The sequence below is a fragment of the Tympanuchus pallidicinctus genome, unplaced genomic scaffold, assembly GCF_026119805.1.
Source record: "Tympanuchus pallidicinctus isolate F22 unplaced genomic scaffold, pur_lepc_1.0 scaffold3, whole genome shotgun sequence".
In the NCBI taxonomy this organism is placed as follows: Eukaryota; Metazoa; Chordata; class Aves; order Galliformes; family Phasianidae; genus Tympanuchus; species Tympanuchus pallidicinctus.
Genome location: NW_026294747.1, coordinates 63933271 through 63957953, shown reverse-complemented (window position 1 = coordinate 63957953; position 24683 = coordinate 63933271). Strand labels below are relative to the sequence as shown.

At 48.7% G+C, this 24683-nt stretch overlaps 3 protein-coding genes across 16 annotated transcripts in view; 2 read left to right on the top strand and 1 right to left on the bottom strand.

The window, feature by feature from the left end:
• Window positions 1–24683, top strand: part of LOC128085238 (uncharacterized) — a 36766-nt gene that overhangs the window by 5436 nt on the left and 6647 nt on the right. The window lies entirely within an intron of this gene.
• LOC128085241 (solute carrier family 22 member 13-like) lies at window positions 1098–24665 on the top strand. 5 transcript variants are annotated; one of them, XM_052692344.1, is made up of 11 exons: window positions 1098–1556; window positions 17822–17986; window positions 18865–18968; window positions 19694–19848; window positions 20284–20452; window positions 20591–20711; window positions 21379–21473; window positions 22178–22392; window positions 23395–23503; window positions 23710–23919; window positions 24012–24665. In XM_052692344.1, exons 1-11 carry the CDS (start codon window positions 1314–1316, stop codon window positions 24079–24081), a joined length of 1656 nt encoding a protein of 551 aa, XP_052548304.1. In that variant the 5' UTR covers window positions 1098–1313; the 3' UTR covers window positions 24082–24665. The 5 variants fall into 5 exon arrangements, with proteins under 5 accessions (XP_052548304.1, XP_052548303.1, XP_052548306.1 ...); XM_052692343.1 differs by having other exon boundaries at window positions 1101–1625; window positions 17891–17986; XM_052692346.1 differs by lacking the exon at window positions 24012–24665 and adding an exon at window positions 23977–23998 and having other exon boundaries at window positions 1103–1625; window positions 17891–17986.
• LOC128085239 (solute carrier family 22 member 13-like) overlaps window positions 8594–24683 on the bottom strand; it is a 59713-nt gene continuing 43623 nt past the window's right edge. For 3 of the 10 annotated variants that reach the window (XR_008208850.1, XM_052692336.1, XM_052692338.1), the window contains one exon: window positions 8594–9810. Coding sequence is in view for 5 of the 10 variants with exons in the window: in XM_052692336.1 (XP_052548296.1) it covers window positions 9793–9810 (18 nt within the window). In the remaining 5 variants the exon portion in view is untranslated. Of the gene's footprint in view, window positions 9811–9875; window positions 10062–10199; window positions 10363–10657; window positions 11213–24683 lie in introns of those variants that run through there. The other 7 variants (XR_008208853.1, XM_052692341.1, XM_052692332.1 and 4 more) reach the window with 5 other exon arrangements.

Genomic DNA, 24683 nt, shown 5'->3' with positions numbered 1-24683 from the left:
TTCTATGACCCATTCAGCCCCACACCTCCTTGTGAGATGAAGACAGTCAAAGGAACAATCTCTTTCTATGAAAAGTGTCACCTAAGGGTGACAGAGTTTGCAAGAGGACACTGAAGCTTTCCCAGGTTATCAGCCATCCCTATCTGGTGACATTTTGAAAAACAGCCTCAAGAAGTCATGTCTGCATGAGCACATGAGAGAGCAGCCATGTCTGAGTCACTCCCAGGGAGATTTTGTAGCCAAAATCTGACCTCTTTGCTACAGGGGATGCTGATGGATGACTGGAAAGGAAGAACATGAGCCACGCACAGCAGGGCAAGCTCAGAGATTTCAGCTGCCCATGCAGGATGGGTTTGAAACGCCTCTGCAATGGAAAATCTCTTTGGCCAAGTCATCGCAGAGCATAGCAGTCAAAGATTTTGGCTACAAGGAACCTCTGGAGCAGCCAAGAGACCTTTGCCACTTTACACACTATTTTACACACCACATTACATATTCTGAGGGCAATCCAGGTTTCCAGTTCCCAGGAATAAAGATATAAACCACTCAGAGAGACTGCCCAGGAAATTGTTGAGAGACACAGCAGAAATCAGGTAACAGCCAGACTGCTGCCACCTCTTATCCCCAAATTCTGTGTGCTATGAATGACTGTGTAATGAACCCACATTTTTTCTTAAAGATACTCCCTCAGTCAAATCTGGTTTTGGAATATCTCCAAAATGCTGTAGTTTAGATTCAGTGTTGCAGCTGACCAGGGTTTCTACCTGGGACCAATGAATACTGACAGCTTAGGGCACGGCTGTCAACATCAAGCCAACATGTTGACCAGCTGTATATCATCGTCCAAAGTGAAAATACAAAGAAAGCTTTCCTGCTGCTCTTTCTGGCAGCAGCATGGGCTATCTAATCTGAAGCCATAAGTGAGAGCAGCAAATTCGGAAAAAGGCACAAGGTTTGAGATGGGACAGGGAGATCACTCCCCAGTCACCATCACGGGCAGAACAGAGTCTGTGCTGGGAGAATAATATGAATTATTGCTTATTGTAACTAGAGCACTGTGAGTTAAAAGCAAACTTGAACCTCTTTCCCCTGTGGCTCTGCTTGCAGAGGGCACCCTGCAGCCCCACCTGCTACCAAAGCCTTGACACTTGAACCCAACCCAAATGGCAAATGGTGGCAAAGTGCATCCCAGAAGAATCCGGTGTATCATTTTAGTGGGGGAACATGCTGGTTGAAGTGCTCGTTTTATCACATCGAATTAGATGTTTAGTGCTCATACAGTTTAAACATTAATATTGCACTATTTAAGTGACATGCTCCACACTAGCCTGGCCACAGAGGTAGTCACCATGGTCGAGTTTGGGGATTTGATAAGTGCTGTGGGGGAGTTTGGCCTCTATCAGAAACTGGTGGTGCTGTTTCTCTCCCTCCCACTGCTTCTTAATCCTTTTCACATGGTTGGCCAAGTGTTCATGGTTGTGGACGTGCCTCATTACTGCAACACGGACTGGATCCGTGCTGTCGGCCCCAACCTGACAGAGGAAGAGCAGCTGAACCTCACCCTGCCCCGGGATGCGAATGGGGACTACGAGCAGTGCATCATGTACTCGCCTGTGGACTGGGACCTCGACTCCATCGTGGCATACGGCCTGAATGCCACAGAGAAGTGCAGCAATGGCTGGGTGTACCTCACAGCACAGCCGCCATCCCTGCTCACTGAGGTCTGTATGTCCTTGTGATGCTTTGGGAATGTGGGATGGGATGGGATGGGATGGGATGGGATGGGATGGGATGGGATGGGATGGGATGGGATGGGATGGGATGGGATGGGAGAATCCTGTGGTGTAGGTTGGTTCAAGGAAAAGTCACGGTGCTCACCATGCATCTTCTTTTCAGCACTCAGGTAAATTGCAATGTATGCTATATGGAGGGACATTTTCAATCTCCCTGCCAGTTTTTGCTATCCTTCTGCCTGAATCTCCTTACATGCCCAACCCCATGAAAAATATTTCCATTCCCAGAGCTTTACTTGTAGTTGAATTTTCTGGGGCCTCCAGAGACTTCAGGGCTTGGGCAAGATGTCCTATGGGCCATGAAGATGACAATGGGCTCTGCCTACTGATATCCCCAACTTCTCCCACTCTGAACCTCTGTTCACTCTTCCTCATTTCTCTCTTCCTTCTTCCTCACTCCCAGCTCCAATGTATTCTCACAAGTACCTTCCACTGAGCTCTCTGCTGTTCTCCTGTCTTCTTCCCTTCCTCCTGCCCCAACCTGTCCCACCCTTGCAGCCAGGGAAGCAAGGTGCTGAGACTCCTGTCCCAAGGTCCTACTTCAAGCATAACATGCCAGCCGGGAGGTTCCTTTGGAGTGTCTATGCTGGAGGGAGTCCTGCATGTCCCAAAGCTTTGGGCATCATTGAGTTCCCAATGGATCTGCTCCACATTCAACCTGTGCAGTTCACGTAGACATTCATACCTTTATGAGTGGGATCTCTGCTTCCATGGGCTACAGGAAGAGCGTGGGCACACAGTTCCCCTTGTCTGCCTGGGAACACAAGCACTGCCCAGCCTAGAATCTTGGACCGCTCAAAAGCAAAAGCATCTGTTTCCTTCCTCCAGTTTGACCTTGTGTGTGACAGGAAGGACCTGAGTGACATCTCCCAGTCTATCTACATGGTGGGACTTCTCATAGGATCTATCATCTGTGGACCACTCAGTGACAGGTGAGGAGACACAAATACCTACCGAGAGCTATTGCCAGGAACCCAAAAACATGCCTCACTGAAATTCATGATGCCCATGCAGTCATTAATGAATGATGAATGAAGAAATACCCCCTCCACAGAGCTCAGTCCCTTGCCTGAGCAAGAGCATCTCAGTGGTCCATAGATACCTGAGAGGTAATGGAAGATACAGCCTGACGGAGGTGGGAGGGTCAATCAGCAATCATGATTCCAGTCCCAGTTGACATCTCAGCTACACAGGGATTCCACAGACCTACATTTGGGCACCTGCAGCTGCTAACCACAGCATGTGTGCTTCCTTCTCATGGCTCTGCTCTGCTTAGGGTGACCCTGGCCAAAGTCCTCAGGTTGTGGGAGCCCAGAGCCATACAGGGATCGTGGAAGGGAGAAAGGCACCATATGTGTACAGAGTATGCAGAGTTGAACCAGTAGTACAGCCTGTTTCAGTTTCAGTCTGATCCTCTTTGCACTCAGCAGAGGTGGTGTGGAGGCCTTCCAAGGGCTTGGTACTTTGGAAGTGACTTTAGCCTTTGCTGGCACCACATCTGGTCAGAAGTGGCAAGGCTCCTTTTCCTGTCTGCCCCTTCCTGGGTCGAGGAGCTTTATTCTCATGGATCCCAAATCAGTGTGTATCCCTCTGGGCTCTTCCCCATACCCATGGAGTCTCTTCAGATGCCAACTATGCTTTCCTCCTTCTTCCACAGGATCGGCCGCCGGCCAGTCCTTCTGATCTCCCTTCTCGTCCAGACTTTATTCGGTACAGCAATTGCCTTTTTGCCCAATTTCACTCTATACATTATCTTCAGATGTATCATGGCGACTGCTGTGTCAGGAATTCTGATTACTACCGTGCCCTTAGGTGAGTAGGCTGCCCTGGATGTGAGGAAAATTGATGAGGGCCCTCAAAGACATAATGCAAAAGGGAACATAAATGATAGTCCTGGATATTTTAAAGGCAATCCTTTTAAACAAAAGCTCTGTGATAGACCTGGTCCTCCTCCAGCAGGAACAAGACCTATATGAGCCAATCCCCAGGACAGAGTATAGAGAAAGAGGCGTGGGGGGGTTCAATACAGGGACTGTGCTGACAGCCCAGAAGATGCTGTGAGCCCTTGACAGGGACGCGCAGTGTCTTCATTGCGTGAGGCCATTTCTAACATGTCACTGACATTGTCCCGGAGGTCTGACTGCCAACCTCCAGACTCCTGTAGAGCTCTTCCCTGGGAGAGACACACTGCTTGAATGAGGAGAAATCATTCACAACGATGACACTGAATCTTCATTATTCTTTCCAGCTACAGAATGGGTTGGAGTCTCCTATCGAACAATAGCTGTGCTTATAACTCACTGCTTTTTATCTGCTGGAGCAGTGCTTTTGGCTGGCTTAAGTTATGGTATTCGTAACTGGAGGTTGCTGCAAATAGCAGGGTCTGCTCCTGTGTTTGTCCTTTTCTTCTACTACTGGTAAGTGGCAGGTGGGCAGTGAGTTCCCTGCAAACATGGCAGGTGCTGACATCATGCCCGCTGCTGGTGGTAAGGGGACAGGCTATGAGGAAGCTGAGCAGGTCACAGCACTGTTTTCTACTCTCACCTCCTTGGCAGGGTGCTACCAGAGTCAGCTCGCTGGCTGGTGACAAAAGGCAAAATAGAAGAAGCTAAGAAGTACCTTAAGAAGGCAGCATCCATCAACAAACGCACCATTCCTCCAGAACTGCTGGACCAGGTACAGCAGTGGCATGCCTTGCACACCCCACAGACCTGCCTCTGTGCTTGCAGCCCTGGGGCAGCAGGATTATGCCAGTAAATAAAGACCTGGCAAGATGCTGGTGTTTCCAGTTCAGAAAAGAGTTGTGGAAGATTTGGGGTCATCGGGGAAAGAGCTTTCCATGCATTGAGGGACTGCTTAAAGATGGGTGATGCGTAACTCTAGCTTAAATTGACATGAGACGTGGTCAGGGAGGAGGGGCCTCTTCTGCTGAGGCTCAGCCTGCAGCATTGCCAGAGCTCACCGTGGGAAGAAGAAAGGAGGAATCCAAATGCTCCCCTTACTTTTCTGCAGTAAAAACTTCACCAGTGTCGAGGGTGAGCATGAATCCTTGCTCTGTGGTTTTCCATGCCTAAATATCCTAAGAGGGGGTTACCCACCTTTCCGATCCACGCACTGTACACTGGCAAAATGTTCATCCCAAGGAACCCCTCTGATTCCAAACTGTGGCTCAGGACACCCAGTCCCCAGGCACAAGAGCCCAGCCCCACTGGGCTGCCGTCCTTCCCCATACAGCTGTGGTCACCTCCATGTCCTGCTGGGGTTGTCTTTTGTCTTGTGCTGGAGAAAGAGCTAGCCATGGGTTTCCTTTGTCTGCTCTGACTCTGGCTTTCTGATGTTGAAGCTGAAGGGTGAGACCCAGACCAAGTCTGGAAGTATTCTGGATCTCCTTCGGAAGAAGCACCTCCTGAAGGTGACTTTAATCATGTCGTGTGCCTGGTAAGTCACCACCTAGTTCTTTCTCTCCTAACTTCCATGTGAAGAGAAGAATGCACCGAGGGTTTTTCACAAATGTAAATTCACTTCACAATTTTGGGGGACATGGTAGAATCAGGAAGGTAGGAAAGATCATCAAGTCCAACCATCAACCCATGCCTCTGACCAGCTGTGAATCGTTATGGAACTACAGAACCGTAGTGTGGCTTGATTTGGAAGAAGCCTCAAGGATCATCAGGTTCTAACCACCCTTCCACAGGCAGGGTTGCCAGATGCTACATTCAGGACGAGATCAGATATCCCAGCACCCCATCACATCTATGTATTTGCTATCCTTTCTCTGCAGGCTGGACGAGATACACGTTTGCTGGGCAGGGAGAGAAGATGATTATTCTAGATACTGCGAGGGTTGTGGGAAGAGCTGGAGTAATTCCAATTTTGAGGGCATCTCTGGACTTCAGGGCAGTTTTGGGTCCCTACAGAAATTCTGGTTTCAGCCTGTATATTGCTGAGCATATTGGTGTCCATAATGCATTACCTGGTTTAACTGTGTCCTACAGAACTGTCACAGGTGTTGACCAGAATTAAAATAGAAATTCCTGGACATCTAAACAAATAACTGCATGTCTTATAACTAGCCTACATTTTTAAAGAAAATATTCCGTGGAAACTCAACTGATTACCTATTCTGTTCCATTGAATTTCAGGTTTATGGATAGTCTAGTCTACTATGGACTGAGCCTTAATGTGACAGGCTTTGGTCTCGACATCTATCTGACACAACTTGCTTTTGGAGTAGTGGAATTGCCCGCTCGCATTAGCTGCATTTACCTGCTACAGTGGTTTGGGAGGAAAAAAGTCCAAGCTGCTCTCCTGCTGTTGGCTGGCTTGATGTGTCTCATCATTGTTGGCATCCCTGAAGGTGAACAAAACTCTTCCCAACTCAAGGGAGAGGCCCAACTCTTTTTAATTTCTTTCACAACCTGCTCCCCCCACACCTGTTTCTAACTGCAGTTTCCCCACACTGTGTATCTTTGCCCCTGCCCCAGTTGTTATTCAGATGATGCAAGTAAGGCAGGTTTGTGGCATGCTTTCAAGCTATTGAATCATAGATTCATAGAATCATACAGGTTGGAAAGACCACTGAGATCATCTGGTCCAACCATCAACCTATGCCTGTGACTGCTGTATACCATGTCCCTCAGTGCCACATTCCACGTTTCTCAACACCTCCCTGGGCAGCCTGTTCCAATGCACTCTTTCCAAGAAGAAATTTTTCCTACTATCCATCCTGAATCTCCACTGGTGGAACTTGAGACCACTTCCTCTTGTCTTACTGCTAATTACCATATCTATTATATGTGATATTTTCAAATGAGCATTCCCCAGCGACTTGCAGTGCCTTAGTTAGGAAATGAACAAGGCCTGAGAAGAAATATGGGTTTCCTTTGCTAGTTGTGTAGTGGGTATTTTGCTGAAAAGGATATGCTAAGAGAGGTATCCGATACCTTAGGTGGCAGACCTGCTTGGAAAGTCCATCAGAATCACACAATCATGGAACTGTTTGAGCTGGAGGGACCTTTAGAAACCATCTCGTCCAACTCCACTGTAGTGAACAGGGACATCTACTGCTTGATCAGAGGCCCATGCAGCCTGACCTTGAATGTCTCCAAGGACAGGGCGTCCACTGCCTCTTTGAGCAGCCCGTGCCAGTGCCTCACAACCGTTATTGTAAAAGACTTCTTCCTTATCACCAGTCTGTATAAGCTATATCTCCCCTCATTTAGTTTGAAAATATTCCTACACGTCCTACCACAACAGCCCCTGCTAAAGAGGGCTGTCTCCAAAAATCCTACTGCAGAGACCCAAGGTCCTGCAGAACCTTCTCTGTTGGCATCACAGCAGCCATCTCTTCTCTTTCCCTCAGACCAGGCCGTGGCAATCACCGTCCTGGCAGTCATCGGCAAGTTTGCTGCATGTGCCTCCTTCTCCACCTCCTATATCTACGCTGCAGAGCTCTTCCCCACCGTCATCAGGTGAGATTCCCCCATACCTTATGGCTTCCCATGAAGGTGGGAGCATTGGGTGGGAGCACACAGGGATGCACACTGCAACCCGGGTGCTGGTGGTGAAGGGCAGGAAGGAGGCACCACGACATAGCCACCACCATGGCTAGCACCTCCTAATGGTGTAGTGCTGGTCTTCTGTAGGGCTGAGACCAGCCTACAGCTTTCACTTTCCCCTTCATCCCACAGGCAGAGCGGTGTGGGGCTGTGCTCAATGGCAGCACGCGTGGCAGGGATCATCGCCCCGCTGATCCTCATCCTGGAGCAGTACCACAGTGCCATTCCCTTGGCTGTCTATGGCAGTGCCACCGTGCTGGGGGGGCTGCTCTGCTTCCTGCTGCCCGAGACTCGCGGGGTTGAACTGCCAGATGACACGGTGACAGATAACCACCAAAGGAAGTGAGTGCTTGGGGCTCTAGATTTAAAGCAAAAAAAATCCAAATCTGAAAATGTTAGGACATGATTTCTTCCTCTCTCCTTCATGTCTCCAGAAGCAAACTGCAGACCCTGTCCAAGACAAACAGTGAAGAGAAAGAAATAAACTCAGAGAAAGATATCTAAAGATGCTTGGAAAGCAAGGGATGAACAGACAAGCAGATACTAAAGGTCTACTCTAACAGAATCTGATTTTAAAGAAGAAAAATGAGGCACTGCTGTCTGGAAACTGGTCTTGCAGATGATCAACAAACTCACCACTCACAGTCAGAGGGAGAGGAGATCTGTGTCACCGCGTTTGGAAAAGTCGCATGTGGGACTGTTCTTGAGAGCCAGTCTGCTGTGCCTGGCTGTGCGAGTCCTCCCTGACGTGTTTCCAGTCCCTTGCAAACTGGTACCCATGGAACCATCCCTGTCGTGACTTACAGCAATAAAGAATTGCCAGCAGAGCGGCATTACTGGGCAAGCGAGCGCCGGGCTGCGTCCCTCCTGCACTGAGCACTGGGGTCGTCAGCCTTGGCGGCGGTCCGAGCCTCCGTGTCTGATCAGGATGTCACCACAACCCTGTCACACGTACTTAGGTCTTCTTTCTATGTGGAGTTGAATTGGAATTTCTACAGGAATAACATAAATTATACTGGGAGTTTGATAAGAGGCACTTGTAATGCAGTACGTGAAGAATAAATGGCGTTGATTTCTTCTTTTCTTTCTTACAGTTTCACAGTTGGCTTTTGTAAATGCTGTTGGCTGTGGAGTGTTTTCTACACAGCAATTGTAAGCCTGTAATGTAACACACAGACGGAAACGTGTTTGGTTTCCCTCAGCCAGCAACAATGCAGAAACAGAGTGTTGAAGCAGAACGAGTGGGTTCAATTAGGACATTTTTTATTTCTGAGCCTTCTGATGAACAATCCATGTTTATATATTTTTCTTGATGAGCAGCTGCGGAAGCTTCCTGAGCTGTGCTTGTACATGTGATTGAATGTGAGATAAGCTGAGTGGACAGATGGATGCTTTACCTCCGTCATGGTCAGCTGCTAATGAAGGCCCCATTTGGCTACTGCCAGGTCAACCACAACCTTTAGTGGCATCTGCTGTCCCACAAAGGAAGCAGGAGGGTGGCTTTTAGTCTTACTCTGCCTAGTTACAGTCAGAGATGATCTTTAAGGTCCCTTCCAACCCAAGCCATTCTGTGAGCTCATGCCTTTTCATTAAGCTGTCTCTCCCAGCACAACGCTAGTCTTGCTCCCAGGATCTTCTTGGCCACTCAGCAAAATGCATCCGAGCATTTTGTTTCTGAGGGATGAGGTGTCAAGAAGTCGAGGCCAAGCATGTTTGGAGGCTCACAAGATCTCCCGAAATTGCACATTCATTGATCTTAGCACACTCTTCGGCCACTCACAGGGTCCATGGCATTTGTTCATCATTACCATCAGCACCTTCCCACAGTTGGCCCTCCCATCATGGTGTCATAAACTCTTCCACCAAGGCCTTGCATCTGCTGCTCCGACTTCAAAGAATCATGGAATCACAGAATGGCCTGGGTTGAAAGGGACCAACCCCCTGCAGTGTGCAGGGTCACCAGCCACCAGACCAGGCTGCCCAGAGCCACATCCAGCCTGGCCTTGAATGCCTGCAGGGATGGGGCATCCACAGCCTCCTTGGGCAACCTGTTCCACTGTGATTTTTGTCCCTACCTCTCCCAGAGCCTTCCCACTCCCTACACTTGGATATGGGGTCATCCTGTTTCCCTTACTTAGCCCTTCAGATCACATCAGGCCCTTTTTGCCTTTTGACCATGACCTCACTATCATGGGAGGCCACAACATTCCATTATATGGATGCAAAAGTGTGCTGTATTCGCTGAAGCTATTCTAACTTGAGTTTGCTCTATCAACTCCATTTGTTACTGTGCAGAACAACACGTAGACCAGCTAACAATGTCATTAAACACAGCAATACCAATGGACAGTTTCCAAGTCCTGATGAGCTGTGCAAAACATCGTCAGTCAAACTGCTCAGGTGCTCCTCAGCCAAGAACAACACATCCAGTGGTCTTCACACTAACCAGGTGCAGTTTTCTGGGGAAAAGCAGACAAAATGGATCTGCAGCTTATGAGAGGGACAAAGGAGATGGACACAGAAGTACATCAAGTGTGCCTGGACAGCTTTATTTATGAAGTGAACTGAAACAGACTGTCTCATAGAAGACTTCATTGAAGGTGAAGCCATGATTCACTCCATAACTGTGTGCTTTATTCCAAGCTCTTCTCTCAACTTCCACTTTCATCCCCGTATTTTCCATAACAGCCTGTCAGAGGCAGCCGCCAGCCTTTGCAAAGGAAAGAGTTCTCAATCAAAGGACGGATCACCTCCATCTTCAGACCCACTGAACAAGAGCACCTCAGCCACAACTTATCAAATCCCCTGACCAGCAGTGCTGCAGAGAGGTAACACCAGAGCCAATCTCTCCTGGTGGGACACTGCTGCATGTCACTGATTTTATTAGAATGTTGTCTTCAGCAAACCACACATCTGTGGGATACTTTGTTCCAAGGAAAGCATGTAGGTACAATGAGGAAGAAATAATGCCTCATCTGAAAATTTCTCAGCATCACCAGAAAGAAAGAAACCTTTCAGCAGTGTGCAGTGAAAGCTGCTGCACCACCACTGTAGAACTTTCTGGGCTTCATCCTTCAAATATATATGGGCATAGCAAGAGAAAAGTGCAATGGGAACAGGAACTGGAACGGGAAGAAAAAGGGGAAAGGGAATGGGAAGCGGAAACGGAAGAGGATGCAGAAGGGGAGGCGGAAGGGGAGGCGTCCTTGCTCACCATTTCCTGTTTCTTCTATCATATCCTCTTTTTTTCCTCAGCTGATTATCTCAAATCTTAAAAAAGGATAAAACTTAAAGGAGCAGTTTTAAAAAGAGTGAGAAAACCATGCTAGACAGTCCAGAGAAATCCCTCTAGCAAGGTGAGATGGTTTTCAGTGCTGCATCTGCGCTGCCTTTCCCCTCACTGAATACAGTACTTCTTTGCTGGTCTCTTCTCTGGCAGGTGTCTCACTTCACAGTCTCATGTTCTTGGAGATGGGACAGGAAAGGGAGAGGGAAAATATCACATCTATTCTGGCTTCCGATTTCTTTCTTTTGGCCTTAAACTAAAAGCACTTTCTCCAGCGAGAGCACTGTTAACGTGAGACAGCATGCAGTGCCCAAAGAGAAGCTATAGAGGGGAGTGCAGGAAGGCAAAAAAGACAAAGAATGACAAGAACTGACAGTCACTGCCTGAGTGGGAGAGGTGCCATGAATGGAGTCTTTGCCTGTCCTCAGCAGTGTCAGAGCACCAGGTGGCCTTCAATTACAGCTGCTTGTAGGCCCAGCTAGAAGTAAGTGTTCTTTGTGTTCTCACATGTCTTGGCCAGCATCTTTTACTTTCACGTGTCCTTTGTCAGGGCTGCTGCTGGCATTTCCATGGACCTAATGGAACAGAAAAAACTTAACAGCATGGCACAGTGTGATTTGATGACAGTCTTCTCCAATTAGGCAAATTGCACACAGCCTTCAGCAACCTGGCTTCCCATACATCATCCACTCTGTGACCAGTGGAGGAACCCCTTCCTCCAACAAAAGTACTGGGCTGCAATTCCACACTGCCCAGTTGGAAGCTAAACAGTGATGAAAGTGATCACTGGAAGCCCTCAAACTGCCACAGCCCATTCAGTTGACTACAAAAGTAAGCTCGTCTGGTAGGCAGAGGAGCACAGCCTCTGGACTGCTATAGCGGAGCTGAAAATGAGACCAAAGCAAGAAGGAAACCCACACCCTTCAATGTGCCATGCAGGTTGCAGCTGGCTGAGCAAAGGCAAGAGCTGAACAGCAGGCCTGTGTTCTTAGGGAACAAGCTCAGAAGCTGCTGGCCACCTTCAGAAACAGATGGAAAAGCTAGAAAGGGAACGTGTTCCTGGAAAAAGCCTGTGTTGAGCTGGCAAAGCCACCAGGCTGCGGGCAACGAGGTGGACAGGATGGTGCTCCTGGTTCAGGAGAGAAAAACAGCCACAGAGGCAGCCGTGAAGGAGGGAAGCTTTCTACCTGGTGTCACCTATCCTGAGCAAAGAGAGCAAATGGGCTCCTGGCCTAAGCCCAGAGAGCAGAGAGATGGTAAGAAGGCACTGGCGCCTCGGGCTGGGGATGTAGGCAATGGTAAGCAAGGGGGCCAGGTGTCCCAGCCACTCGCTGCGTCCCAGCAGAGCAAGCTCCAGCTGAAGAGAGGGTCAGGCTCAGCCTCCTCCCCTGTGCTCCTGGAACCTGCTAAACCTCTGCCTCGTGGCTTGCTCAGTTCCCACCAGGCTGCATCTCAGGGCGCTAAACCCAGCAGCTGCATGTTCCTAGGGGACAAAAGGGGCTGTGTCCTGCCCACAGCAGAGCTCCCAGAGGCAGAAAATGAAGCCTATGGGTCCTTCTCAGCCAGCACAACCAGTGAAGGAGACACGAGGCCTGCAATGACACATGACAAACGTAAATGGACCACTGCCATTGCAGGAGACAAGCAACATCTTGGAGAGGGAGTGAACAACCCACAGCCTGCACATGTGCCACAAAGTCTTGAAACCAGAAACAACACAAAGAATATGAAGCAAAAATACAGAGATGAGGGCACTGATCCCCCTGAACTCAAAGCTAAACACCAAGCCTCCCACATCCCTGATGAGCCAGGGACCCCCAGTGCAGCACCCAGCTCCCCAGAGCCAGGAGGGCTGAGTGCATCACCTGACATAGCTGAGCTGCTGAGTGAAACACCAAAGATAAAAGCTGATGAGCTCCCTAGGAAGCAGGCAACAGTCATTCAGGAGGAGAACGTGCAGCCATCCAGCGTGAGTCATTTGGCTGGAGAAGTGAGCACAAGGGCAGAATTTGAGAAGACAAGCAAAACGAAAGAAGTAAATCCATCAGGATTTCCAGAAGAACCCAGTCCTGATCACACAGCTCAGGAGAACAAACCAGAAAACAACAGAATCTCTGCACTTGGTTTGCCAGAGGTGACAGATGACCACAATATGCCCCATCTACAAGAAACAGAACCTCAGGCCATGTATGGCCAACTGGTAACTAACCCACATAGCAGTATTCTGGAACATGATGTAAAGCAGGAGAGTGCTGGAAGCTGCTCAGATACCACTGAGGGCAAGGAGACCGATGTCCTGTTGTTGGCTCCTGGTACAAGCATTTCAGGTGATGACAAACGCCTGAGAACTGAACTCAGTGTCTATGACCACCCAGCTGTTGGCAAGCAGGTTCAGCAGCCACAGGACAGATGTTGTCCATTTCTCTTGTCAGCACAGGAAAATCAGAAAGAAGATGCAATGAGCTTTGAAGGTGGAAGAAACCCTTTTAATCCTCCTCCAGAGCTTACGTCTGCAGTTGATTACAGCCCAAAAAATCTGAGTAGGGATGGAAATCCACATGTTGGGCATACACGTGAAAGTCAGAACTTACTGAGTTTGGATGTCCAGAACACAATGGTAGAGGATGGGATTTCTTCTTCATCAAGTAATTTAGGAAAGTTACCCAAGAAAGTTGGGATTCAACTAGGCAACATGGATTTTCAAGACGACAATAATGTTTTCATATCTGCAGAAAACGAAAGACAAGATTTTCCCCAAACAGTCATCCCAAATTTAGATTGGCAAAATCCACAGACAGAAACTCCACCTTGCTTTGATCCAAATCCCTCCACGCTGGGTCAGGAAATCCTAGCAGAAACAAACGCTCCACTGGTAGCATGGGACACCTCCAGCCTCCTGTTCCTTGCTGGACAGGATGAAGTTGTTACCGGACACCCAGGAGGGAGCCAGAGCTGTCCACCCCTGCAGCACTTTGGTGCACAGTCCCAGGCTCCCAGAGATGCTGAGGGTGCGTTTGGATTGGGTCCTAGTGCTGAAGGCCCAACAAACAAATACCTCCCCGTGCAGGAAGGCAGCATTCCCCCATGCTACCTGTTCACCAGCCATGCTTCTGACAATCAGAATCTCTTTGATCCGTTAAATGGTGGCCAGGAGGCTCATGCACAAATAGGAAAAAGCAGAGAAATATCAGAAGCTGAAGAAGTTCTGGAAAATCTCTCCCCTGCAGACCCAAATGTGTCCAATGATGGCCTTTTCAAACAGGAGTTCTTCATATAGCTGGGGGGAAAAAAAGAAGAAGGGCTCAGAAATCTGCCACCCTTCTGGCACTGGGTGAATTCAGTTGTGCATTGGCTGATTTATTAGCATCTTAAGGTGCTAAATTTAAGATCTCTATCCTGATCGTGGCGGATCAGTGCTCAGTTCCCAAAAAAAGAAAGAGCATCATAAAGTCTGGCTTCACTGTGAGAAACCTGCAAGGGGAGAGTCATACCTGCAGTGGGACCAGCACCTCCATCTACTGCAAGGCTTCCTCTGATGATGACTGCATGGCCACTGTCTACAGCAGTGAGCAACGAGCTCATCCAGATCCTGAAACTGCCAAGACAAGAAAGCTGTTATCAGGAAGGAACTGACTCCTTGGCCACAAGTGCCAAAAGAAAACAAATGGGCAAAGGCAGAGGTAAGGAGGGCAGGGTGGATATTTGGCTCCAAATCAGGTCTTTGCAATAGTAGTGCTTCCACATAAATTCGATGTCTAAGCCCTCCCGGAGTCTCATGATACTTTCCCTTTTTTTAAACTGCAAAATTATTCCACTTGGGAGGTTACCATTGTTATACTCATTTTATGATGATAGGTAAAGATAAGCAAATGACCTTGCCAAGGTCACTCAGTCTGAAGGCAGAGGAGGAGAGGGAATCCAGGCCTCTTGTGGCATTCATTGCAGCATCGCTACCTCTGCCATCCCTATGTGGTTTTCTCTCAACCCCCCTAGATGCCCACTGCTACCTCAGCATGAATACTACAGGAACTAGCAATTACACTAATAATAAAGAAGCTCATCAGAAACCTTAGAAAGCAAAAGTAAGAACATACAGATTGTGAAAAAGTTTGTGTATGTGATCTATTGCAGTAAGAGGGTTGATGGCTGGACTAGATGATCTTAGTGCTTTTTCCAACCTTAATGATTGAGTGATTCTATGATTCGGTGTAGTGCATCACTTCATGTTATGTGATGTGTTAATCATGTCCATTAAATATATATATATATATATATATATATATGTCCCGCCATGACAGAGATGAAATATACACCGGCTCTGTCAGATCTATTGATGGAATAAAATTGCTTAATGACTGCATCTGCTGCAAAACTGAATTCATTGCTTATGCAGAGAGACATGAGTATGAATCCAAGGAAAAGGGAGATGTCCCTGAGAGCTGCATGATTCATTAGATGCTGAAATTGGGATGGGCAAGTGCCTTGGGACAAAGTTTGAGGGAGCTTGGAGAAGATCTAGGAGACCTCATTGCAACCTTCCAATACTTAAAAGGAGCTTATAATGAGGAGGAGGCTGACTCCTTGCACGGTCTGATAGTGATAGGACAAGGGAAAATGGTTTTAAACAACAGAGGGAAGAGAGCTGTGGGTGCCCCATCCCTGGAGGTGCTCAAGGCCAGAATCAAACAGGGCCCTGGGCAGCCCGACCTGGTGGAGGGTTGCCAGCCCGTGGCAGGGGGTTGGAAATAGATGGTGTTTAAGGTCCATCCCAAAACAAGCCTTTCTATGTGATGATTCTATGACCCATTCAGCCCCACACCTCCTTGTGAGATGAAGACAGTCAAAGGAACAATCTCTTTCTATGAAAAGTGTCACCTAAGGGTGACAGAGTTTACAAGAGGACACTGAAGCTTTCCCAGGTTATCAGCCATCCCTATCTGGTGACATTTTGAAAAACAGCCTCAAGAAGTCATGTCTGCATGAGCACATGAGAGAGCAGCCATGTCTGAGTCACTCCCAGGGAGATTTTGTAGCCGAAATCACAGAATCACAGAATAACAAGGTTGGAAACGACCTGCCAGATCATCTAGTCCAACCACTCTTCCATTCCTATCAGTACCACAAGCTATTAAACCATATCTCGTGGCTCCTCATCCAGGTGCCTCTTGAACTCTACCAGGGACGGAGACTCCATCACCTCCCTGGGCAGGCCATTCCAGTGCCTGAACACCCTTTGAGATTAAAAATTTCTCCTAATGTCCAACCTAAACCTCCTCTGGTATAACTTCTGGCTGTTCCCTCGGGTGCTACTATTTGCCTGGGAGAAGAGGCCAGACCCTTTTGCACCACAGCCTCCGTTCAGGAAGTTATACAGTGCAATGAGGTCCCCCCTGAGCCTCTTCTTCTCCAGACTGAACAATCCCAGCTCCCTTGTCAGCTCCTCATAAGACTTGTACTCCAGACCCCTCAGCAGTTTTGTTGCCCTTCTCCGTACATGTTCTAGGGCCTCAATGTCTTTCTTGTAGTGAGGGGCCCAAAATTGAACACAGCACTCGAGGTGCGGCCTCACCAGTGCTGAGTAGAGGGGGATGATCACCTCCCTGCTCCTGCTGGCCACATTATTTCTGATGCAGGCCAGGATGCCGTTGGCCTTCTTGGCCACCTGGGCACACTGCTGGCTCATGTTCAGCCCAGCACCAACCAACACCCCGAGGTCTCTTTCCTCTTCACACTCATCCAGCCACTCATCCCCAAGCCTGTAACGCTGCATGGGGTTATTGTGGCCAAAGTGCAGAACCCAACAGTTGGCCTTGTTAAACCTCATCACATTCACCTCAGCCCAGCGATCCAACTTATCTAGATCCCTCTGCAAATCTGAACTCTTTGCTACAGGGGATGCTGATGGATGAGTGGAAAGGAAGAACATGAGCCACGCACAGCAGGGCAAGCTCAGAGATTTCAGCTGCCCATGCAGGATGGGTTTGAAACGCCTCTGCAATGGAAAATCTCTTTGGCCAAGTCATCGCAGAGCATAGCAGTCACAGATTTTGGCTACAAGGAACCTCTGGAGCAGCCAAGAGAGCTTTGCCACTTTACACACTATTTTACACACCACATTACATATTCTGAGGGCAATGCAGGTTTCCAGTTCCCAGGAATAAAGATATAAACCACTCAGAGAGACTGCCCAGGAAATTGTTGAGAGACACAGCAGAAATCAGGTAACAGCCAGGCTGCTGCCACCTCTTATCCCCAAATTCTGTGTGCTATGAATGACTGTGTAATGAACCCACATTTTTTCTTAAAGATACTCCCTCAGTCAAATCTGGTTTTGGATTATCTCCAAAATGCTGTAGTTTAGATTCAGTGTTGCAGCTGACCAGGGTTTCTACCTGGGACCAATGAATACTGACAGCTTAGGGCACAGCTGTCAACATCAAGCCAACATGTTGACCAGCTGTATATCATCGTCCAAAGTAAAAGTACAAAGAAAGCTTTCCTGCTGCTCTTTCTGGCAGCAGCATGGGCTATCTAATCTGAAGCCATAAGTGAGAGCAGCAAATTCGGAAAAAGGCACAAGGTTTGAGATGGGACAGGGAGATCACTCCCCAGTCACCATCACGGGCAGAACAGAGTCTGTGCTGGGAGAATAATATGAATTATTGCTTATTGTAACTAGAGCACTGTGAGTTAAAAGGAAACTTAAACCGCTTTCCCCTGTGGCTCTGCTTGCAGAGGGCACCCTGCAGCCCCACCCGCTACCAAAGCCTTGACACTTGAACCCAACCCAAATGGCAAATGGTGGCAAAGTGCATCCCAGAAGAATCCGGTGTATCATTTCAGTGGGGGAACAAGCTGGTTGAAGTGCTCGTTTTATCACATCTGATTAGGTGTTTAGTGCTCATACAGTTTAAACATTAATATTGCACTATTTAAGTGACATGCTCCACACTAGCCTGGCCACAGAGGTAGTCACCATGGTCGAGTTTGGGGATTTGATAAGAGCTGTGGGGGAGTTTGGCCTCTATCAGAAACTGGTGGTGCTGTGGATCTCCCTCCCACTGCTTCTTATTCCTTTCCCAATGATTGGCCAAGTGTTTATGGTTGTAGACGTGCCTCATTACTGCAACACGGACTGGATCCGTGCTGTTGGCCCCCACTTGACTGAGGAAGAGCAGCTGAACCTCACCCTGCCCCGGGATGCGAATGGGGACTACGAGCAGTGCATCATGTACTCGCCTGTGGACTGGGACCTCGACTCCATCGTGGCATACGGCCTGAATGCCACGGAGAAGTGCAGCAATGGCTGGGTGTACCCCACAGCACAGCCGCCATCCCTGCTCACTGAGGTCTGTATGTCCTTGTGATGCTTTGGGAATGTGGGATGGGATGGGATGGGATGGGATGGGATGGGATGGGATGGGATGGGATGGGATGGGATGGGATGGGAGAATCCTGTGGTGTAGGTTGGTTCAAGGAAAAGTCACGGTGCTCACCACACATCTTCTTTTCAGCACTCAGGTAAATTGCAATGTATGCTATATGGAGGGACATTTTCAATCTCCCTGCCAGTTTTTGCTGTCCTTCTGCCTGAATCTCCTTACATGCCCAACCCCATGAAAAATATTTCCCTTCCCAGAGCTTTACCAGTAGTTGAGTTTTCTGGGGCCTCCAGAGACTTCAGGGCTTGGGCAAGATGTCCTATGGGCCATGAAGATGACAATGGGCTCTGCCTACTGATATCCCCAACTTCTCCCGCTCTGAACCTCTGTTCACTCTTCCTCATTTCTCTCTTCCTTCTTCCTCACTCCCAGCTCCAACGTATTCTCACAAGTACCTTCCACTGAGCTCTCTGCTGCTCTCCTGTCTTCCTCCCTTCCTCCTGCCCCAACCTGTCCTGCCCTTGCAGCCAGGGAAGCAAGGTGCTGAGACTCCTGTCCCAAGGTCCTACTTCAAGCATAACATGCCAGCTGGGAGGTTCCTTTGGAGTGTCTATGCTGGAGGGAGTCCTGCATGTCCCAAAGCTTTGGGCATCATTGATCTGCTCCACATTCAACCTGTGCAGTTCACGTAGACATTCATACCTTTACGAGTGGGATCTCTGCTCCCATGGGCTACAGCAAGGGCGTGGGCACACAGTTCCCCTTGTCTGCCTGGGAACACAAGCACTGCCCAGCCTAGAATCTTGGACCGCTCAAAAGCAAAAGCATCTGTTTCCTTCCTCCAGTTTGACCTTGTGTGTGACAGGAAGGACCTGAGTGACATCTCCCAGTCTATCTACATGATGGGGCTTGTCATAGGAGCTATCATCTTTGGACCACTCAGTGACAGGTGAGGAGACACAAATACCTACCGAGAGTTATTGCCAGGAACCCAAAAACATGCCTCACTGAAATTCATGATGCCCATGCAGTCATTAATGAATGATGAATGAAGAAATACCCCCTCCACAGAGCTCAGTCCCTTGCCTGAGCAAGAGCATCTCAGTGGTCCATAGATACCTGAGAGGTAATGGAAGATACAGCCTGACGGAGGTGGGAGGGTCAATCAGCAATCATGATTCCAGTCCCAGTTGACATCTCAGCTACACAGGGATTCCACAGACCTACATTTGGGCACCTGCAGCTGCTAACCACAGCATGTGTGCTTCCTTCTCATGGCTCTGCTCTGCTTAGGGTGACCCTGGCCAAAGTCCTCAGGTTGTGGGAGCCCAGAGCCATACAGGGATCGTGGAAGGGAGAAAGGCACCATATGTGTACAGAGTATGCAGAGTTGAACCAGTAGTACAGCCTGTTTCAGTTTCAGTCTGATCCTCTTTGCACTCAGCAGAGATGGTGTGGAGGCCTTCCAAGGGCTTGGTACTTTGGAAGTGACTTTAGCATTTCCTGGCACCACATCTGGTCAGAAGTGGCAAGGCTCCTTTTCCTGTCTGCCCCTTCCTGGGTCGAGGAGCTTTATTCTCATGGATCCCAAATCAGTGTGTATCCCTCTGGGCTCTTCCCCATACCCATGGAGTCTCTTCAGATGCCAACTATGCTTTCCTCCTTCTTCCACAGGATCGGCCGCCGGCCAGTCCTTCTGATCTGCCTTCTTGGCCAGAGTTTATTCGGTTTAGTAATTGCCTTTTTGCCCAATTTCACTCTATACATTGTCTTCAGATGTATCATGGCGACTGCTGTGTCAGGAATTCTGATTACTACCTTGCCCTTAGGTGAGTAGGCTGCCCTGGATGTGAGGAAAATTGATGAGGGCCCTCAAAGACATAATGCAAAAGGGACATAAATGATAGTCCTGGAAATTTTAAAGGCAACCCTCTTAAACAAAAGCTCTGTGATAGACCTGGTCCTCCTCCAGCAGGAACAAGACCTATATGAGCCAATCCTCAGGACAGAGTATAGAGAAAGAGGCGTGGGGGGGTTCAATACAGGGACTGTGCTGACAGCCCAGAAGATGCTGTGAGCCCTTGACAGGGACGCGCAGTGTCTTCATTGCGTGAGGCCATTTCTAACATGTCACTGACAATGTCCCGGAGGTCTGACTGCCAGCCTCCAGACTCCCGTAGAGCTCTTCCCTGGGAGAGACACACTGCTTGAATGAGGAGAAATCATTCACAACGATGACACTGAATCTTCATTGTTCTTTCCAGCTACAGAATGGGTTGGAGTCTCCTATCGACCAACAGCAGTGCTTATTTCTCACTGCTTTTTAGCTACTGGACAACTGGTCTTGGCTGGCCTGAGTTACGGTATTCGTAACTGGAGGTTGCTGGAAATAGCAGGGTCTGCTCCTATGTTTGCCCTTTTCTTCTACTACTGGTAAGTGGCAGGTGGGCAGTGAGTTCCCTGCAAATATGGCAGGTGCTGACATCATGCCCGCTGCTGGTGGTAAGGGGACAGGCTATGAGGAAGCTGAGCAGGTCACAGCACTGTTTTCTACTCTCACCTCCTTGGCAGGGTGCTACCAGAGTCAGCTCGCTGGCTGGTGACAAAAGGCAAAATAGAAGAAGCTAAGAAGTACCTTAAGAAGGCAGCATCCATCAACAAACGCACCATTCCTCCAGAACTGCTGGACCAGGTACAGCAGTGGCATGCCTTGCACACCCCACAGACCTGCCTCTGTGCTTGCAGCCCTGGGGCAGCAGGATTAAGCCAGTAAATAAAGACCTGGCAAGATGCTGGTGTTTCCAGTTCAGAAAAGAGTTGTGGAAGATTTGGGGTCATCGGGGAAAGAGCTTTCCATGCATTGAGGGACTGCTTAAAGATTGGTGATGCATATCTCTAGCTTAAATTGACATGAGACGTGGTCAGGGAGGAGGGGCCTCTTCTGCTGAGGCTCAGCCTGCAGCATTGCCAGAGTTCACCGTGGGAAGAAGAAAGGAGGAATCCAAATGCTCCCCTTACTTTTCTGCAGTAAAAACTTCACCAGTGTCGAGGGTGAGCATGAATCCTTGCTCTGTGGTTTTCCATGCCTAAATATCCTAAGAGGGGGTTACCCACCTTTCCGATCCACGCACTGTACACTGGCAAAATGTTCATCCCAAGGAACCCCTCTGATTCCAAACTGTGGCTCAGGACACCCAGTCCCCAGGCACAAGAGCCCAGCCCCACTGGGCTGCCGTCCTTCCCCATACAGCTGTGGTCACCTCCATGTCCTGCTGGGGTTGTCTTTTGTCTTGTGCTGGAGAAAGAGCTAGCCATGGGTTTCCTTTTTCTGCTCTGACTCTGGCTTTCTGATGTTGAAGCTGAAGGGTGAGACCCAGACCAAGTCTGGAAGTATTCTGGATCTCCTTCGGAAGAAGCACCTCCTGAGGATGACTTTAATCATGATGTGTGCCTGGTAAGTCACCACCTGGTTCTTTCTCTCCTAACTTCCATGTGAAGAGAAGAATGCACCGAGGGTTTTTCACAAATGTAAATTCACTTCACAATTTTGGGGGACATGGTAGAATCAGGAAGGTAGGAAAGATCATCAAGTCCAACCGTCAACCCATGCCTCTGACCAGCTGTGAATCGTTATGGAACTACAGAACCGTAGAGTGGCTTGATTTGGAAGAGGCCTCAAGGATCATCAGGTTCTAACCACCCTTCCACAGGCAGGGTTGCCAGATGCTACATTCAGGACGAGATCAGATATCCCAGCACCCCATCACATCTATGTATTTGCTATCCTTTCTCTGCAGGCTGGACGAGATTCACGTTTGCTGGGCACGGGGAGAAGATGATTATTCTAGATACTGCGAGGGTTGTGGGAAGAGCTGGAGTAATTCCAATTTTGAGGGCATCTCTGGACTTCAGGGCAGTTTTGGGTCCCTACAGAAATTCCGGTTTCAGCCTGTATATTGCTGAGCATATTGGCGTCCATAATGCATTACCTGGTTTAACTGTGTCCTACAGAACTGTCACAGGTGTTGACCAGAATTAAAATAGAGATTCCTGGACATTTAAACAAATAACTGCATGTCTTCTAACTAGCCTACATTTTTAAAGAAAATATTCCGTGGAAACTCAACTGATTACCTACTCTGTTCCATTGAATTTCAGGTTTATGGATAGTCTAGTCTACTATGGACTGAGCCTTAATGTGACAGGCTTTGGTCTCGACATCTATCTGACACAACTTGCTTTTGGAGTAGTGGAATTGCCCGCTCGTATTTGCTGCATTTACCTGCTACAGTGGTTTGGGAGGAAAAAAGTCCAAGCTGTTCTCCTGCTGTTGGCTGGCTTGATGTGTCTCATCATTGTTGGCATCCCTGAAGGTGAACAAAACTCTTCCCAACTCAAGGGAGAGGCCCAACTCTTAATTTCTTTCACAACCTGCTCCCCCCACACCTGTTTCTATCTACAGTTTCCCCACACTGTGTACGTTTGCCCCTACCCCCGTTGTTATTCAGATGATGCAAGTAAGGCAGGTTTGTGGCATGCTTTCAAGCTACTGAATCATAGATTCATAGAATCATACAGGTTGGAAAGACCACTATGATCGTCTGGTCCAACCATCAACCCATGCCTGTGACTGCTCTATACCATGTCCCTCAGTGCCACATTCCACGTTTCTCAACACCTCCCTGGGCTGCCTGTTCCAATGCACTCTTTCCAAGAAGAAATTTTTCCTACTATCCATCCTGAACCTCCCCTGGTGCAACTTGAGACCACTTCCTCTTGTCTTACTGCTAATTACCATATCTATTATATGTGATATTTTCAAATGAGCATTCCCCAGCGACTTGCAGTGCCTTAGTTAGGAAATGAACAAGGCCTGAGAAGAAATATGGGTTTGCTTTGCTAGTTGTGTAGTGGGTATTTTGCTGAAAAGGATATGCTAGGAGAGGTATCCGATACCTCAGGTGGCAGACCTGCTTGGAAAGTCCATCAGAATCACACAATCATGGAATTGTTTGAGCTGGAGGGACCTTTAGAAACCATCTCGTCCAACTCCACTGTAGTGAACAGGGACATCTACTGCTTGATCAGAGGCCCATGCAGCCTGACCTTGAATGTCTCCAAGGACAGGGCGTCCACTGCCTCTTTGAGCAGCCCGTGCCAGTGCCTCACAACCGTTATTGTAAAAGACTTCTTCCTTATCACCAGTCTGTATAAGCTATATCTCCCCTCATTTAGTTTGAAAATATTCCTACACGTCCTACCACAACAGCCCCTGCTAAAGAGGGCTGTCTCCAAAAATCCTACTGCAGAGACCCAAGGTCCTGCAGAACCTTCTCTGTTGGCATCACAGCAGCCATCTCTTCTCTTTCCCTCAGACCAGGCCGTGGCAATCACCGTCCTGGCAGTCATCGGCAAGTTTGCTGCATGTGCCTCCTTCTCCACCTCCTATATCTACGCTGCAGAGCTCTTCCCCACCGTCATCAGGTGAGATTCCCCCATACCTTATGGCTTCCCATGAAGGTGGGAGCACACAGGGATGCACACTGCAACCCGGGTGCTGGTGGTGAAGGGCAGGAAGGAGGCACCACGACATAGCCACCACCATGGCTAGCACCTCCTAATGGTGTAGTGCTGGTCTTCTGCAGGGCTGAGACCAGCCTACAGCTTTCACTTTCCCCTTCATCCCACAGGCAGAGCGGTGTGGGGCTGTGCTCAATGGCAGCACGCGTGGCAGGGATCATCGCCCCGCTGATCCTCATCCTGGAGCAGTACCACAGTGCCATTCCCTTGGCTGTCTATGGCAGTGCCACCGTGCTGGGGGGGCTGCTCTGCTTCCTGCTGCCCGAGACTCGCGGGGTTGAACTGCCAGATGACACGGTGACAGATAACCACCAAAGGAAGTGAGTGCTTGGGGCTCTAGATTTAAAGCAAAAAAAATCCAAATCTGAAAATGTTAGGACATGATTTCTTCCTCTCTCCTTCATGTCTCCAGAAGCAAACTGCAGACCCTGTCCAAGACAAACAGTGAAGAGAAAGAAATAAATTCGGAGAAAGATGTCTAAAGATGCTTGGAAAGCAAGGGATGAACAGACAAGCAGATACTAAAGGTCTACTCTAACAGAATCTGATTTTAAAGAAGAAAAATGAGGCACTGCTGTCTGGAAACGGGTCTTGCAGATGATCAACAAACTCACCACTCACAGTCAGAGGGAGAGGAGATCTGTGTCACCGCGTTTGGAAAAGTCGCGTGTGGGACTGTTCTTGAGAGCCAGTCTGCTGTGCCTGGCTGTGCGAGTCCTCCCTGACGTGTTTCCAGTCCCTTGCAAACTGGTACCCGTGGAACCATCCCTGTTGTGACTTACAGCAATAAAGAATTGCCAGCAGAGCGGCATTACTGAGCAAGCGAGCGCCGGGCTGCGTCCCTCCTGCACTGAGCGCTGGGGTCGTCAGCCTTGGCGGCGGTCCGAGCCTCCGTGTCTGATCAGGATGTCACCACAACCCTGTCACACGTACTTAGGTCTTCTTTCTATGTGGAGTTGAATTGGAATTTCTACAGGAATAACATAAATTATACTGGGAGTTTGATAAGAGGCGCTTGTAATGCAATACGTGAAGAATAAATGGCGTTGATTTCCTCTTTTCTTTCTTACAGTTTCACAGTTGG